Source organism: Gekko japonicus, unplaced genomic scaffold (assembly GCF_001447785.1).
Source record: "Gekko japonicus isolate JY-2015 unplaced genomic scaffold, Gekko_japonicus_V1.1 scaffold70, whole genome shotgun sequence".
NCBI lineage: Eukaryota > Metazoa > Chordata > Lepidosauria > Squamata > Gekkonidae > Gekko > Gekko japonicus.
This window is the reverse complement of record NW_015167529.1, coordinates 519,383-536,835: the sequence shown is the minus strand read 5'-3', so window position 1 is coordinate 536,835 and position 17,453 is coordinate 519,383. Positions and strand designations below refer to the sequence as shown.

The following is a 17,453-nucleotide window of genomic DNA, read 5'->3' as shown; positions in this document are numbered from 1 at the left end:
GGGAAAGTGATCCCAAGCTCCACAGTGCTTCATTTTCAGTCAGCTCATAGCTTTTCTTGTCTGCTTTTCTCTCCGTTTCAAGTGGCCGATTGCTCTTTTTTCCACACACATCGTCCTCCTCTACTCAGCTAAAGGGAAGACATCATCGCTAAACTGTGATGGGTTTTTCATTCAGGAACACAAAACTCCTGGGGGATCATTTTCAAACAATTTTCTCCCGTTAAGGAAACATTCATAGCCATTAAAGAATATTAAGGTTCTTTTGACAAAGGCCCTGGTTCCATCCGTGTTAAGAGTCCTAGGTACTGGGGAAGACGCGGACTTCAATTTGTTCAGGTACCCATTCAGATGTCATAACTGACTGGAGCTCGCAGAAGACTTCTGCATCCATTTTCAGCAGGCCCCACAGATGACTGGGGGTGGTGGTGGAACATGCAAGCCCAGCTATTAATGAGATCCATGCCTGTAATGAGTAAACTTAGATTTCTTTATGTGGTGTCTGAATGCAGCCAAATACAACAAGGAGCTAGTGGGAGCTTTGGAGCCGCCAGATACTGCAGAAGCTAAACGTTCTGAGTAGTTTACAAGGACAGCCCCATTTAGTGCAAATAGAAGCTCAGGTCTGCTTTCAGCAACTTGGTCAAGGAAAAGCACATGCCACAGTGTTTTCTTCAGGGCCTATGTTTAGCTTTTGATTCCTGATTTCAAGCATGTTTATTTGTACAATGTTATCCTTAAGGTTTTGAATGTTTGGTTAAAGTATTTTGCGGCCCTCTCATCTCTGGCACATATTGTGGATATAAGAGTTTTTCTGACTTTATAAAAGAGAGCTTTTATTTTCAGTTTTGGAAGGAAGCAAAATAAATGCTCTTAAATGGCTGTGGGTTTCGTGGTCTGCACAAAATGTTATAATCATGTACATTACGTTACATTGGAGATCACTGGTTAATGACAAGACTAAACTTCCCAGAAAGCCTGTTGTATGCACAATTTGATCAACGTAGGAAGCTCACGGGATAATGCTGCAGCTTTTGGATCAAACCAGTCTTTTTAAACTAAAAATTCTGGTGATTTTATTTTGTGGCTAAGATTTTCAAGGCCTCTTTTGCCCTTCTTCTTCTCTCCATGGCCCTGAATTCCAGGACAAAGCCTGAGAAGAAAGTTCCTGACACAGCAGGGAACCTAATACTGCATTCATTCTCTGATGACACTTTCTAATAAAAATATTTCAAGGGTATTAAAGATAATGTTTCACTCAGTTCATGCTACTTTATGTACTGTATAATGGGCTACAAATTTGGCAGCTGTAAAATATTCTCTGGGGCAAACAACACCCCCCCCCCCAATCTTGAAGGCAGAAGACAAATATATCCGCTATATTTTTAAAAATAAAAGAGTGTGTGTCAAGCTCAGGCATGGACTGGAGTCTAAGAATCACAGCATTATTTCATTTTCACTAGAGTCTGAGTAAATACAGCATACGTTACATTGGAGATCACTGGTTAATGACAAGACTAAACTTCCCAGAAAGCCTGTTGTATGCACAATTTGATCAACGTAGGAAGCTCACGGGATAATGCTGCAGCTTTTGGATCAAACCAGTCTTTTTAAACTAAAAATTCTGGTGATTTTATTTTGTGGCTAAGATTTTCAAGGCCTCTTTTGCCCTTCTTCTTCTCTCCATGGCCCTGAATTCCAGGACAAAGCCTGAGAAGAAAGTTCCTGACACAGCAGGGAACCTAATACTGCATTCATTCTCTGATGACACTTTCTAATAAAAATATATCAAGGGTATTAAAGATAACGTTTCACTCAGTTCATGCTACTTTATGTACTGTATAATGGGCTACAAATCTGGCAGCTGTAAAACATTCTCTGGGGCAAACAACACCCCCCCCCAAATCTTGAAGGCAGAAGACAAATATATCCACTATATATTTAAAAATAAAAAATGTGTGTGTCAAGCTCAGACATGGACTGGAGTCTAAGATTCACAGCATTATTTCGTTTTCACTAGAGTCTGAGTAAATACAGCATACTAGCATACTAGTTTAGAGTAGGGCTGAATGAAAATTAATTATTTCAAGAAAAAATTTAGGGGCGTTGAAAAGTGCTTGCCACAGTTGACAGTTTTTCAGTGGTGATTGCATAAATGTTTGCCTTGTCATTTTTCTTCCATTTGCCTTCAATGTGAATGTTACTTAGCCATGGTTTGGGCAGTATGGTCATCCTAGGTGAACTTCTAGGGGAAGAACTTTCCATGAATCGAGCATCACCACCGATAAAGCCCAATTGCTGGTTGCCATTTCACACCCCCTCCCCAAACCTGACAATCATATCTTAGTATTGGAGCAGGCAGTCTTTCAGTTACAATGGTTCTAGGATGTTTAGAGTTTTAAAGGTAAGAACCAGAACTTTGAATTGTGCCTGAAAACAAATGGGCAGCCAGTGAAGATATTTCAGTACAGAGATGGTACAATATCTTTAACCCTGACAATAATGTGTCAGCTACATTTTTATACCATTTGATGCTTCTGTTAGTCTTCAGAGGTAGCTCCATGTAGGGTGCATCACATTAATCGAATCTGGATGGGATCCAGGCATGGATTACTTTGGCCTGATCTTTCTTTTCAAGGAATGGCTACAACTGTTATGCCAACTGAAACTGCTAAAAGGCAGGGTGTGCCGTGGAGGGAATCTGAGCTTCCAAATGTAGGTCTAGAAAAAGAACCACCAGCAAGCTATGAACCTGGTCCTTCAGGGAAAGACTGGTTTTACCTGAGTTAAGCTTCATTTGTCACAACACCTGAATTTAATACTGTAGCTCTATATGTATTTTTCTGACTTTGGTAACTAATTACTACTTCTTTCTTTCAGGAAAATGCATGTGCAAAGTGCATGTTCAAATGCTGTTCTTGCTGTTTCTGGTGCCTAGAAAGAGGACTAAAATGCTTAAATCAGGTATATTATATCATCTGAGGCTATATATGTATAGATATAGACAGACCACTTGATATTTTGGATGGGAAAGTCATGATGAAAAAAGAGATTATTGAAAGAACATTTTCAAGACAGTTGCTATCCCTGAACTGTGCCAATAAAAATAAGGAAAGATTGTCCTTGTTCAGGAGCTAGGCACTTTTTCTTTTCAAATGGCTCTATTAAAAACAAATTTAAAACAAATAATGAACATGATATAACCAAAGTTAAGCATTTGAAAATTCTACTGATTTCGTTAGGAAAGATTAAAGCATTATTTTTTTCCTGAGTCCATCAGCAACTATAAGAACCCAAATGGACATTCATTTAAGAAATAAATCCAATTCAAGTTCCATCACATCAAATGTTGTTTTGGCATTAGACCCCTGAACCTATTCTGACCTGGGGATATTATGGGTCCTGGAACACCCATCCTAAATAAATTTATTTAGAAACAAGACTTATTTCTTTCAGTGGAATGTACCTATGTAGTCTTAGAACTGCATTGCATCTTGTTGCAACAGGGGACTTAACTGGGTTGCCCTGTTCAAGCCTTATTTGTCCTAGATGGCGATCCATTGCCAGTATGGACATTACTGATGTATCAGTGAGTGCTTTCATGTGGGGACGAATTTAAAAATATTGGATATACTCTTTGGACAAAAGTAATGCAGAAATCTGTTACTCTGATCCTGCATAATGTGCAGCATGTTCTGGGACAGACATTGGAAGGGGATGCAAGGCAGAGGGGGAACTATCCACTTTTTATACCAGAGGTGGGAAACCATGCATTTAAGTATACTGTTGAAAGAACAAGATAGCTCTTCTAAGAAAGGGCATATGTATGAGAGGTGCCTTCCTTCCCCTTCTAATGAAGAGTGGGGAGAGGGAAAATCCAAGCTGCTGTGTTAATGATATTGAGAGAACAAGGTAAATACATGTCACATGAAACCATTTGTTATTACATTGCTGTGGCTTCTTTGCTAGGGAATATAACTTTAGGGGGACACTTTCTTCAGAGTTTGATATCCATGTTCACTCTTGCAAACATACCAGTTTGGTGTAGTGGTTAAGTAGCGGACTCTAATCTGGGAGAACCGGGTTTGATACCCCACTCCTTCACTTGTGCCTGCTGGATGACTTTGGGCAAGCCATAGTTCTGGCACAGCTGTTCTTGAAAAAAAGCATTTTCTGTCAGAGCTCTCTCAGCCCCACCTACCTCACAGGGTGTCTGTTGTGGGGAGGGGAAGGGGAAGGAGTTTGTAAGCCGCTCTGAGACACCTTTGGGTAGTGAAGGGCGCAGTATGAATCCAATCTCTTCTTCTTCTTCTACATCTCGAACCCCTTGGGGGGAAAGTAGCCAGAGGAAGAGTTGCAGTAGAAAAACTGCAGGTGAAAGGGTTAAACACACACATCCTCTGCTACTTCTCAGCTGAAAATCACCCCCTCCTGCTGCTTATTTTACCTAGAAAAAACATGTTTAATTAACTGTATAATTTTAAACCGCAGGCTAGGTAAAATTACAGATTTTCTATATGTCTGTTGTTGACTCTACTAATTATTGCTGTTACAAGGATTACTGCAATAATGTGTATGAAGCACTTTTAACACACCAAAGTCTAATGGTATTTTATTATTATTGTTGTTGATGTTGTTGTTTATTTGTTATTACTCAACACAGAGAGGAGAGCACCTCAGTATGAACCACCTGGTCTCTGTGACTTGCACCATCAAATGTTTGTTTGCAGATCCATTAGAAATCTTTCTAGAACAGTAACATTTATTTGTGTGTGAATTTTTGTTGGGTGATAGTGAGATATTGAATTTGGCAACATGTTGTGCATACCAAAGATTTTGTGCCATCCTAGTTTTCATACTTGTAAGAAAGCCCAATTAAATCTGATTCTGATTACATCTAATGGGTAGAAGTGTTTTAGGTGAGTAGCCTTGTGGGCGTGCAGTAGAAAAGCAAGAGTCAAGTCCAAGATCTCCAAGGTATCAGCTTTCGAGATTATGGCTTCTCTTCTCCTTCTTCAGAACAGAAAACAAAGACGGGAAGAGAGCCATAAAATGCTAAAACACTTTGACAGTTTTGTCCCAATCAAACTCCTAGATAAGGGAGAAAATTCCCGGGCTTCTTGCAGCTAAAGAACATTGGTTACATGAGAAACATGTGACTTCCTGTGAGTAACATAAACAAACATTTAACCCCAAATATACTGAGTGTTTTCAACTTGTAATCCCCAACAATAGTGCATTTTATTTAAGTCTTGGACTCCATTTGGCAACATGTTGTGCATACCAAAGATTTTGTGCCATCCTAGTTTTCATACTTGTAAGAAAGCCCAATTAAATCTGATTCCGATTACATCTAATGGGTAGAAGTGTTTTGGGTGAGTAGCCTTGTGGGCGTGCAGTGGAAAAGCAAGAGACAAGTCCAGTAGCATCCTAAAGACCAACAAGATCTCCAAGGTATCAGCTTTCGAGAGACGAAGCTCCTTTTCTCAGGTAGAAATGTGTTCTCAGTCATAAGAATACATTTTTACATATGCTAAAGATCATTGCGGCAGAGTTCTAAAGGGTCATTTGAAAGCCATCTATGATGCTCTACAGTCACGTTGAATGGGTTTCTTTTACAGTAGCAGTAAAATTCTACTTTTGCATGTCTGGTTTGGGTTCATTTGCAGCCAGCTGGCAAGCACCTTTCCCATAACACATGGATTTCTGAGGAAATCACTAAGAAATGTCTGCTTTTTCTATTCAGATCAACTCAATAATGTTGTGGCCTTGGAGGCAATTGGCATTCTGTTGCTCTGGCAGTCAGCAATAACAGTCAATATTCATCGGCACCTCTCCCTTCCCACGGGACCTCCACGGTACCTCCACGGTACCTCCACGGGAGGTCTGGTCAGGTAACGGCGCCTTAGTTTGCCCCGGGGCACTCTGCCACGCTCCCCCCCCGCGGTTTCCTGCTCGTGTGACCAGGGACATTCTGTTCTGTTTGAGATCCCTGTCTGCATTAAAAGTCAACAAAATTAACTTAATGGCAGCTGTAATAATTATCTAGTTGTATAAAAAAATCACTGTGTCTTGGGTGGCAGTTCAGCAAAACCTTCTTGTGTTGACAGTTTGTTATTATGTATCTATGTCCTGCTTTATTACAAGAATTCAGAATAATAATGGGTTGGATCCAGCAATCTGCTTGTTCAGTAATTTCCAACTTCAAGTAAGTTAATTCCTGGAATTGAGGGACCCGTGTGGAGTAGCAACCATGTGGGTTGGTGGGCTGCAGTGAGAAGGGGGGGAAGGGCAAAATCAGCTCCTCTTCCATTGGTGGATCTCCATTGACAAAGAGGCAGGAAGGGCTATTTCAGTCAGTCAGTCAATCAATCAATCATAAGCTTTATTGCACTCACAGCCTTAACAATTAACACCAAGAAGTGGTATTTGCATTGCAAGCCATCAACCTGTAGGGCTACTACTCCAGCTGCTGGAGGAGATACAAAAGCTGGGAAGGTTTGCAACTGTCATTGCTTTCCACTGACAGATTGCTGTATCCATTCAAATAGGATGCTGCAAGTAAAAGCGTTAAGACAAAAAAAGGTTATATGGGATACCGCAGCACACCTCAGAAGCTTTGGACTTGTATTTCTGAAACAATAGCCGCTCATGCCTTAGAGTAAACCTGTTTGATAGTAGAAGGGGTTTTCAAAAACCACATGGAATGGCATGAGTGTTTTCCTTAAAGAACAAGCCAAAAATTGCATCAGGTAATATTTGGGTGCGCCCTAAGTAGCTCTCTGAATCCCAGCCATAGATTCCCATCTTATTCAAGTTGCACTTTGTTATATGAAACTCGTGGCCCCAGGTGGAGCGACAGAATTCCAGCCACATCAGACACCTCCATCGAGTGAAGTGGGGACCAGATGAACATTGTCGTGTAGATCATGCAGATCTCCTTTGCTGGATTGGGGTAGTGAATTCTAATGCAAGCCTAGTTTATATTGCCAAATGTAGTTTCAATGCACATCTCAATTTGTCACTAAAGTGGTAAGTGCTGTGTACAGTTATGCATGTTTAATTTTGTTTGTAATTTGATGTTGCTATAGAATACTGTGCTATAGAATACCGTACTTCAGTTGTAGGTAAACGTCTGATTTCTTACTTTATGGGTATGGAGTCATTGGATCCAACCTTTTGTTTTCATGTATTGTTTTTGCTTTAATATGGTTTTATATTCTACTTAAAATAATCTCTTATTTACTGTAACTGAATATAAATATGTCTGACAGAAGTGGTGACCCAAAGATAAGCCAGGATCATATTCTTTCTCCAGGAACAAAGAGCTTGAAATGTCTCTGTGAGTCATTGTTAGGGGATAGATAATACAGGACTCAGAGCTGTGAGTTTTCCCTTACTGTAAATCTGTGAAGCAATAGCAGGGCTTAACTGTCAAGGGGAGATCATAAGCCACTCTGCAGCACTGAATTATGCATACAGTATTTTTGAAGAATTACATTTATGTTCTAAAAGCCGTATTGCTTTGTGTAAGTTTTTGACATGAGCATCTGGTCTGCTGATGGTAGTGAAAGAAATAGTGGTGTTATGAAGATTGAGTAGGATGCTCAATGGGGTGGCAGCTTGTGTCACAGAAATAATTGGACTCCAAATTATTTGACTTCCTGATTCTGTTGGAAATAGAGGCTGCTGGAACCTCCCGTGAAGCTCTCTGTGAATCTGCAGAAATATAGAACTTAGGCCCCAGTCACACGAGAGGATTAGGGCCAGGAGAGGGACGGATCGGGGGTGGAGCAAACGGGCACGATCCCACCGCAACATCTGGGAAGCGTTGCATGCCCATCCCCGATCCGGCCCTTCCGGCGATAAACCGCACCCAAAAAGAACCACCTCGGTAGGGATCGCCGGCGCGTTCTTCCACGGGCGCATCCCCGGGTCCTGGCCAAACTGCGCATGCTCAGACATGCGCAGTTCGGCAGCCTCCCGTGGCTTCCTCCCCGGTCTCCCCGGCATCTGATCGTGCCGGGGAGCAATTGCATGATCCTGCCGCCGCGTGCCTATTTTGGTGCGGCTTTTAAAAGCCGCACTTTGCCCGTTCTTTTTGTCCCTCGTGTGGCAGGGACCATACTGGATCTTTCTCTCACTGTTACCAGATCATGGTGGTGTTACAAAGCTGACAATGAGAAGTCTATGTTATTAGCTGGACATTGTGTAGATGTGTTAGGTGTAGACAATTGCATTATAGTTTGAGAGGTAGTACTTCTGAGTCTTTTACTGCTTCAAGCAGGCTACCTGCATTTGAAGATAGTGTGCCACAGCTCCATGTGCTCCACCTTCTGAGCTCTATACCACATTGTCTGTAGTTTAGTATAATCTTGCTACACTCTTAGTTACCTGTTACAAGCTCTGTATAGAACACTGATTGTGACCAGGCAAACTGAAAGTATGAGTGAAGCCTTGAAGCTAGAATGCAATGCCTGACCGGCTCATTTTTTTGGCTTCTTATTAAAAGAAGCTTCTGTTGCTATGGTACTCCTCTTTTCATTGAACTCATTTTTAATAGTGAGTCCTCGAAGGAAGGACTGAATTCAGCTGCTACACAAAGTAGCAATTATTCTCCTCAAGTAGAGAACTTTAGCACTTGGATCTGTGCCACAGGGCTTTTCTCATGAAGCTAGCAGGTCAGTTTTTCCAAGACCCTTGACATTTATTCTGTGCTGTGAGGGATGTTTTTTTCCTACATACTTTCCTCGCCTACTGTGCTATTTTGAAATATGTAAACAATTTCATTATTTATCTCTGAGAAATATGTCTCTGGTTCCCAGCCTTTTGATTATAAAGGTCTGCATTTCTGATAAAGGGGAAGTTGGCTGGCTGGAGAGGCAAGAGTGCCTTGTGCCTGCACCTGAAGATGCAGTGGTATGGTGGCTGAGAGGGAGGAGCTTGCCCGCTGGGCAGTGCCAGTTAACCCAGCATTCTGGTTACTGAAGTACCAGTTTACAAAACTTTTATTGAAGTTCCTGTCTTTGGTTGAATAAGTGGAACATTTAAATTCTCTGAACACAGTCTGGATAAAACTAAACATATACACAAGACCTGTTTAAAAGACAGGGATGTAAGCGCACGGTTATCTGATGCAGAGACATGGACTTCAGTGTGTTTGACTTTATCTGGATACTTCCCTTTTAGTGAGCAGTGCCCGTGTTTGTCATTCAAGAGATGAGACTTTTTTGTGTGCCAGGGTGACATTAAAATACATTTATACATTAGTCTAAATCAGTGGTGCTCAGCTGCTCATAGAGGAGCCGCAATCGCTGTTAACCAAAAGAGCCACGTGAAGACTGGGTGCCCTGTGTACCACCATGCCAAATACCCAGTCGTGTGTGTGTTAAGTGCTGTCAAGTCGCTTCTGACTCATGGCAACCTATGAATGAATGACTTCCAAAACATCCCATTGAGCAAATATTAATGATTATGTCTGAACAATGACATTGACAAGAAAAGGGATATTAATAGCATTTGTAATTCTAGTTCTGTCTGTGCAGGCAGCGACCCAGCCGTGTGTTCTCCTGTTTTATCTTGTCTGCGCTTCTTGAAGTACATTGTACATGCAAAGTTTTAGTATTAGTGGTCTTTTTCAGTTATACCAACTCAGCGCTCTGAAATAGGCTGTTCAGTTTGCTAGACATAAAACACAAGTAGAAGTATGTCAATAGTTCTTGGAGTGATAAATCCATCAGGGCTTGGATATCCTGTTGAAATTTTTAGTTGGAAAATGCTAACGATTTTTGGTAGTGTTACTATACCCTGACAATGTATAAAACATTTTAAGAGCAGCCTCAAGGAAATAAATAAGTTGTTTATATAGTAATAATTGAGTGGCCGGTGCAAACTGACTAAACTTCCTTACTAAGAAGCTGGCAATCCACACAAAAGGACTGAAGTAATTTTTCAGTCAGTGATATTCTTGGACTTCTTTTATGTACTGCCTGGAATTTTACAGTTCATTTTTTACATTAATCCTCACAGTCTGTGGAGGCACAGCTTTGGGGCTTCCAAATTAATTCTCTTTCAAAACATTTATTTACTTGATTACTGTGTATTAATAAAAAATACAAAGAGTCATGCCACATTTTAAAGTTTAACACGTTGATTGTGCCATGAGATCTCATAGACACAAGTCTGCAATAAAGCTCCTAACTTTACTATGAAAAATAATTATGCAGATCTTGTACAGTCTCTTGATTTTTTTGTGTAGATTCCCAAACCTTCCTAGGTTTAGGAAGAAAGCAGGAATCTGGGACAATCTGCATGATGCTTAGAATCTTCTCTCAATCCCCCCCTCCCCCCCAGCATTCTAATCCCCAAATAAATATTGCAAATCTATAGGTTCCTTCCTCCCCCAGAATAACTTTTGGTAATCTCAGAGTGAGATGTCTTTTTTTAATAGTTGAAGAATGCTGTAATGCATCTTTTATTTCTTTAAGTAAGTGCTGCAAGAGTGCTGCAAGAAACAATTGTGTGCAACTTCATTTTATACTTTCCTCTTCCACTTACAGATTTTTTGTCTAACTCAGTTATTTAGGAATTCATGATGACATTGTCCATAAAAATAGATAGGGTTAGTTTTGTTTTAGGATTTTGTGGTTACAATCTGTCTAACTCAGGGTCAGTTTTGTTTTAGGATTTTGTGGTTACAATGACATTAAAACCCCAGTTTCAGTTAAGAATATATGTGTGTGTGAAGTGCCGTCAAGTCACAGCCAATTTATAAATTATGCTCAAAATGAGGTTCAAAGATTATGCATATGTCTTTTCTATAGAAACCAGATTGGATTGGATCCAGCCAGCCTTTTCTTTCAATCCCACCTAATTCCTCCTCTTACTGTAGCCCCCATCCCACATGGCTTTTGTTCATGCAGATCTAGTAGTCCCCAGCATAGCCTTATCTGGTGGTCAGAGGGGACCCCTCCTTTGTCATCAGCAAAAAAGCTGGTTGGATCCAACCCATAATCTAGACATTCTTGAAACTAGATTTTGTTTTGGCCAAGTGAAAACCTAGATTAAGGTTTCTATTCTTTTTGCACTTTGTTTTTAAACACGTGAATGTTTTCTTTCAGAATGCATACACAGCAACGGCCATAAATGGGACAAATTTTTGTACCTCAGCCAAAGATGCAGTCGTTGTTTTAGCAAAGAGCTCAACTAATACCATGGCAGTCAACTGCTTTGGTGATTTCATTATCTTTCTAGGAAAGGTAAGTAAGTTTCTATCATTTACTTACTCTTATGCCATTGCTTATCAACTAAAATCACTCCTGTCAATATCTGTATGACAATGATGTCAAAGAGCCACATACTCCTTTCATGAAAATTAGTATTTCACTTTATTCCAAAACAGCACAGACCAATAGAATATATGGAAGGAAACTATAACATACAGGCTATGATCATATGCACAATTAGCTCCAACATAGGTGCAAATGCCGGGTGGATTTAAAGGGCACGATCAGACAACATCTGGGAAGCACTCCGCAGCCGTTGGCAACCCGTTCTTCTTCGCTGCAAAGCGGAGTTAAAAGACACCAGGGAAAATCCAGTAGTTAACGGGTTGCAGCAGGCCTCGGATGGACTTTCCCGTGTCTGATCACTCCAGCGTGCTCTCATGGCATTGATCAGGCCATAAAGTAGATAATATTCAGAACACTGGTGATCAGACCATCCTGACTCCATGCCATTGTTTCCCCCCCCCCTTCCCAGTATGCACATCATTGTAAATTCCATAGGAAGCTCTCGGTGCAGAGGTGCGATTCATTGATCCCTTGGGTAAGCGTAGGGGGGGAAAACACCACAAACCCCCCCCCCGCAACTCACCCGCAGTTGTGTCTGATCACACACTGACAGACTGTGCCTGCAGCTTCAAAGGGAGGTCTGATCGTGCAACTGCAGGTCAAATTCCTCCAGAGGAAATAGCCTTGCTCCCCCCCCCCTTTTTTCTGGTGCATGTGACCGCAACCACAGAAGTAATGTTTAAGCCATGTCAAACAGATGTTTGCCTTTGAAGAAATAAAAAAGCATTAGGGAAAGTGATGATTCTTTCATAAAACAGTGCATAGCCTTAAGGGGCAATCTAGGCATGATTTATTATCAGTATCTCTTGTTGCTCTCTTTAAGGTAGCTACCAGTCCTACAGTCTCCAACACTCCTTCCCATAATACTACTTTTCCAGTGTTGAAAGCAGCAGTTCTGGATACTTACTAGTTGTTTTTTTTAAGTGGGAAATCCTGATCACCAGTGTTCTGAATATTATCTACTTTATCCTTAATTTGGGCAGATAGAAATAACAAAAATAAAGAACAATGGTGAATAGTAATTAGCCTGGATCACTGTATGTTGTGAACAGAAGGAAGGAGTTAGACAAGATTCTCTCTCTTGTTTTTAAAGCAATAAAATATGGGTTACTAGCCATGGAAATTTGGTTGTGTTGACAATAGTTTATTCTGAAATGTAGCATCTGCCTTTTTTTTTCTTTTTTCATTCAGATATTTGTGGTGTGCTTCACAGTTTTTGGTGGTTTGATGGCATTTAACTACCACCGTGAACTACGTGTTTGGGTCGTTCCACTGCTGCTCGTTGCACTTTTTGCTTACCTGGTCGCTCACAGCTTCTTATCAGTATTTGAAACCATAACAGATGTCCTGTTCCTTTGCTTTGCTGTTGACATAGAAACAAATGATGGATCTCAAGAGAAGCCATACTTCATGGACCATGAATTAATGGTAAGCACCCACAATGGCAGTGCTTTATCTGGAAGACTGAAGAGGTTAGCTTTCCTTTCATTCTGCTTTCAGGCTAGTTTTGTGTTTTTCTTGGCAACTCCTGTGGCATGATAGAATTCACTCAAGACAGAATATGGCAGGCAAGACCATTCTTCGGGTGTGTATGTTATGGATTATTTGTATCACCATGCACTTGATCCTTACCTAAAGAGGTGTAGCATAAATCAGAAAACTACTGCACTAATATAAGGTGCCCTATGGTTGTGCTTTTATGCACATGTGGCTCCATTGCCCAGGGTAGCAAGAATATTGGTGAAGCTTACTTGTGCTTCTGATATTGGTTTCCAGATGAGTTGGACTTTTTCTCAGCAACCAGGTCTTCAAACAATGCATTTACTAACATGATTTTCCCAGTAATGATTTCTGTGTATTATGGCCCAAAGCTAAACTGTTTTTCTTGGACATAAGTTCAGTGAGACTTGCAGCCTGGTAAGCATGCTTAGTATTGCAGCCTTGCATCCCAGTTCTATACAAGTGTATACATAATTTGTCCCACTACATTCAGTAGTACTCATTTCCTGATGCTTAAGGGTGCAGTCTTATGTCTAGTTTTAAAGTATACCAAAAAGAGCATAAGGGGTTTGAGTGAAAAAACTTGAAGCTGGCCCAATAAAAGATACTGTTTTGTCCCGATTACATCTTACATCAAACTACTTTTCACATGATTGCTTAAAAACGACCACTGTCAACTGTATTTGAGAAAACAGACTAGATCTTTGGCTAAAAGTCAGACCATTCATCAAATAAAAAGCTGTTAATAGTTAGAATGTTGCAGACTGCTAAAGCAGATCACTTTTGTTGAATTTGGTGATAATTTTTCTTTTTCTTTGTAGAATTTTGTCTATCAGAGCAGCAAGGTAACTGAGGCAAATAATCAGAGAAATAAGAAGACTCGCCACAGCAGTGAATATGACACAGAACTCCAGCCTATGGTGAGCAGCAAAGGTCAAACCATGTTGGAGTGAGCAGATTACAGTGGGTCTCCACTGTGCATTACAAGACTTTGGTAAACGTTTGTATTTCCATGTTTAGATTATAGTAAGGGATGTGCTCAAGCGTATTTGGCCATCATGACGTGGAAGCTCTTGTCAGTATCCCCAGATCGGCAGCTATTGATGCTGCGGTGGGTGAGGCTCTGGCTGTGGTCACACACATTAAATAATCCACTTTCAAATTGGATTTTGCCGGTTCACACAGTAAAAATCCAGTTGGAAAGTGCATTGAAAGTGGATTATTTAGTATGTGTGACCACAGCCTCTGTCAGAGCCAGAACGATGTGCACATTCTCAATGTCACTGTTATCTTTGTTACTCCTACGCATAAGAACATGAGAAGAGCCCTGCTGGATCAGACCAGTGATCCATCTACTACAGCATCCTGTCCGACAGCGTGGCCAACCAGTTGCTCTGGAGGGCCAACAGACTGTAGACGCCAAGGCCTTTTTCTGATGCTGCCTCCTAGCACTGGTATTTTCCACTATATGCGGTAGCCATTGATGGACTTATCCTTAAAGGTTCCCTTGCTCGAAAGCCAGTCGAATCTGGCTCATCTCCGTTTCAAAGCCGAAGAGCCAGCGCTGTCCGAAGACTTTTCCGTGGTCATGTGGCCGGCATGACTACCCCCCTTTTAAAGCCGTCTATACTTGTGGCCATCACTTCCTTCACTGGCAGCGAATCGCACAGTTTAATGACTCATTAAGACCCAAAGTTCTAATATTCTAATTTCTAGTTCTAATATTCTAGTTCTAATATTCTAGTTCTAATATTCTAGTTCTAATATTCTAGTTCTAATATTCTAGTTCTAATATTCTAGTTCTAATATTCTAGTTCTAATATTCTAGTTCTAATATTCTAGTTCTAATATTCTAGTTCTAATATTCTAATATTCTAGACCCTAAGTTCTAATATTATGGGCTGCTTCTCCACCTGGATATTGCATCTACCTCCAGTCTTTCCAATGACAGGAAGAAGCCAGGGGGACAGATAAGGATGTTGTCTGTTGCTGTTTTCAACAGTAACAGAGTCCCAGGCTCAGATACCTGGTCACAACCCAAAGGCCCACTTTTATCTTCCCCACCTGCCTCCATCAAGACTTTTGTCTTGCTTCCAGGCCTGGGCTCCTGCCTTTAGTCAGTGGACCCTTACCAGAGGGTTAGGCTTTGAGGCAGCTAAACCTTCAGATAATGACTTGCTGTTCTCTTGGCCAGGAATATCACCTCCCCAAGCCTTGCCGGCTGTCTTTCCTCCTCTCCCTTCCTCCTGCGTGCCCATTCCCTGGCACTGTTCACCTACACTTCAGTAGGCCTTTACAGCCAAGGAGGTCTCTACTTCCAAGGTGTCATTTCTTTCTGAGGAGGCTAATACTAGCAGGCTGTGCCCTGACAGCTCTTTAGGTGGCCTCACGACCCAGTTATGCGTTTCCGTCCTCCTGTTAGCGAATGTGCAGCCTCTCTTGGGTTTGTTGCCAGGGTCCCTGTCCTTCAAACCCCCAGTCTTTTTTCTAGATTGAAAAGTCCCAGAATCTCCAGCTCTGATATAATCTTCATCTTGGTTATCCCAATACACATTTGAAAACTGAGCCTTGTCATGGATCAAACATGCTAAACATTCTCCGAAATCAATTCCCTGAAATCACAGAATGTTACGTGACGTTCTGATAGGGTGACCATACGTAAAGGAAGTACATTTCATAGCTGTGGTAAAGAAATAATTTTGATAGGTTTGGCTTCTCATGCAGGATTGAGGTAAACAGCAACTGCCAAAATATTCCCTCTTCTATTCTTTCTTCCTTTGTACTTCTGCATTTTGAAAATTCCTTGTTCTTTATGCATGTTAATATTAGCTGTCACGCTGGCACAGGGACATCAGGGCCATACTTATGGAGTGGAGAAAACCCACTGGGGATACAGGGACCTTTTGCTTGTGTAAAGCAGGGAAGGCTCTTGCTTCATCTCGCCATCTAAAAACCAAATTGGGTACGACCAGGACAAAAACTTCACTTCAGAACTCCATTCTGTCATCATTCCTCCCACGTTTGCAGGGTGAACTCAGGCCAGACAGTCTGGCAGTGCAGTCCCATCCAGAGTTACTCCAGTCTACACCCACTGAGTTTGGCCCGAGTTATAACTAAGATTGAACTATCAAGATCACAGAATTTTTGTGAGGATAAAAAGGAAAGGTGGGAATGATAAGCGTTGCTCTGGGTCCTTGGGAAAAGGAAAAATGTTCTACGCAGTGGGTTGGGTCCAGTGGAAGAGTTCGGAGAAAGTCAGCAGAGCGGATCTTTGCCCACCTTCCCCAAATAGCCCCTCATTTGTCCCAGAACTCAGATCCAGAAGGCTGAAACTCTGCTCTGTACCCTCTGGTGTCATGCATCAGAGATCAAGTTAAAGAAAGTAGCAGCCAATGTTTGTTTCACTGCACCTTCTGCTTTGCTTTTCTAAGTGCCATGAAGTGAAAGGCCATGTGAAATATACAACACCGTAGTGTCTGGACAAGAATATTTGGTGATACATTCTTTAAAATGGTGTGTCTGTGGCATAATTGGCATGTGAGAAAATTTTTAAAAACCACTGAATGCTTACTAAAGCAGAGTTTTTTGAGAGAAGTTTTACAGTAGCAGTTATCCTTTTCCTGCCAAAATATTTCATGCCAAGAGAGGAAAAATCTGTACAGAGTGGTCAGATTTCAGGCCCTTGGATATTTTTTCAGAACTTTCTGGTGTATGGAAGTAATAAGTTGGTCTGCCAGTCTGGAATGTGTGGTTTTAAGTTTATTATGTTTATGAGTGGCTGTGCTTGGTTTATGCATTATGTGGATATCTTTGGGGTTTTTTGCCTCTCTGTATATGTATACACACACACATACGTTAGCGGAATGCACAGAAGTGTAACCTCTGTCCCACCTTTCCTTTTGATCGCATTATTTGCTTTACATGTCACTTCACAAAACTTATATTACCATTAAGTCTAATTTTATGCATTATCTTATTCCCCCCTGGATTACAGACTAGAACCTGAGATGGCAGTACAGTACGCAGAAATCAAATGAAGGTTACCAGTGGCTTGAAAGAAATTATCTCCCAAATTGGTTTGTACCTTTTGCACTAGAAGAGATTATTAAAAGCAATCTCCTTTTGTAGAGAATTCCTCCAGCACACATGGTTTTAATAAAATAGTATTTAATTTTTTTTAAAATGACATTGTGTTCACAAAGAACTCTTCTGTTAGCTCTGTGGTTTCACCTTAACATGGTAAAGGCACCTTGGGAAAGGAAAACAGTGAAGGTGATTCAGCAACTATTATGCATGCGATGCAGCCCTATTTAACATCAGTGGCCTGGAAAATATCTAAACTGTGACTAATCAGAAGTTAGATTAACAAACTGTGCTAGTTGTATGCATTCATGTGACAATGAAATAACTAGGCATTAAGGGGGATCACAGTTCATACAGTGACAATTGCTTCTGCTGTATTTTTGCAGAAAGTTTAGTTCATTTACTGAGTGGAAAGTTTGGTTCATTTCTTGTGGGTATCACTGAAGAAGATGCTTTCAGACCATTGCATCCTGCCAAGGAGACTTGATGGTCACACAAGGCAGAGCTTTAAGAATGAAGGCC

General features: G+C 41.0%; 1 protein-coding gene across 1 annotated transcript in view; it reads left to right on the top strand.

The window, feature by feature from the left end:
• SLC44A3 (solute carrier family 44 member 3) overlaps positions 1-16,988 on the top strand; it is a 67,038-nt gene extending 50,050 nt beyond the window's left edge. Inside the window, exons 12-16 of the mRNA XM_015413344.1 lie at positions 2,878-2,961; positions 11,118-11,255; positions 12,540-12,776; positions 13,670-13,768; positions 16,843-16,988. Coding sequence (XP_015268830.1) covers positions 2,878-2,961; positions 11,118-11,255; positions 12,540-12,776; positions 13,670-13,768; positions 16,843-16,854 — 570 coding nt within the window. The 3' untranslated portion in view covers positions 16,855-16,988. The remainder of the gene's footprint in view (positions 1-2,877; positions 2,962-11,117; positions 11,256-12,539; positions 12,777-13,669; positions 13,769-16,842) is intronic.
• Positions 16,989-17,453: the final 465 nt, after the last annotated feature.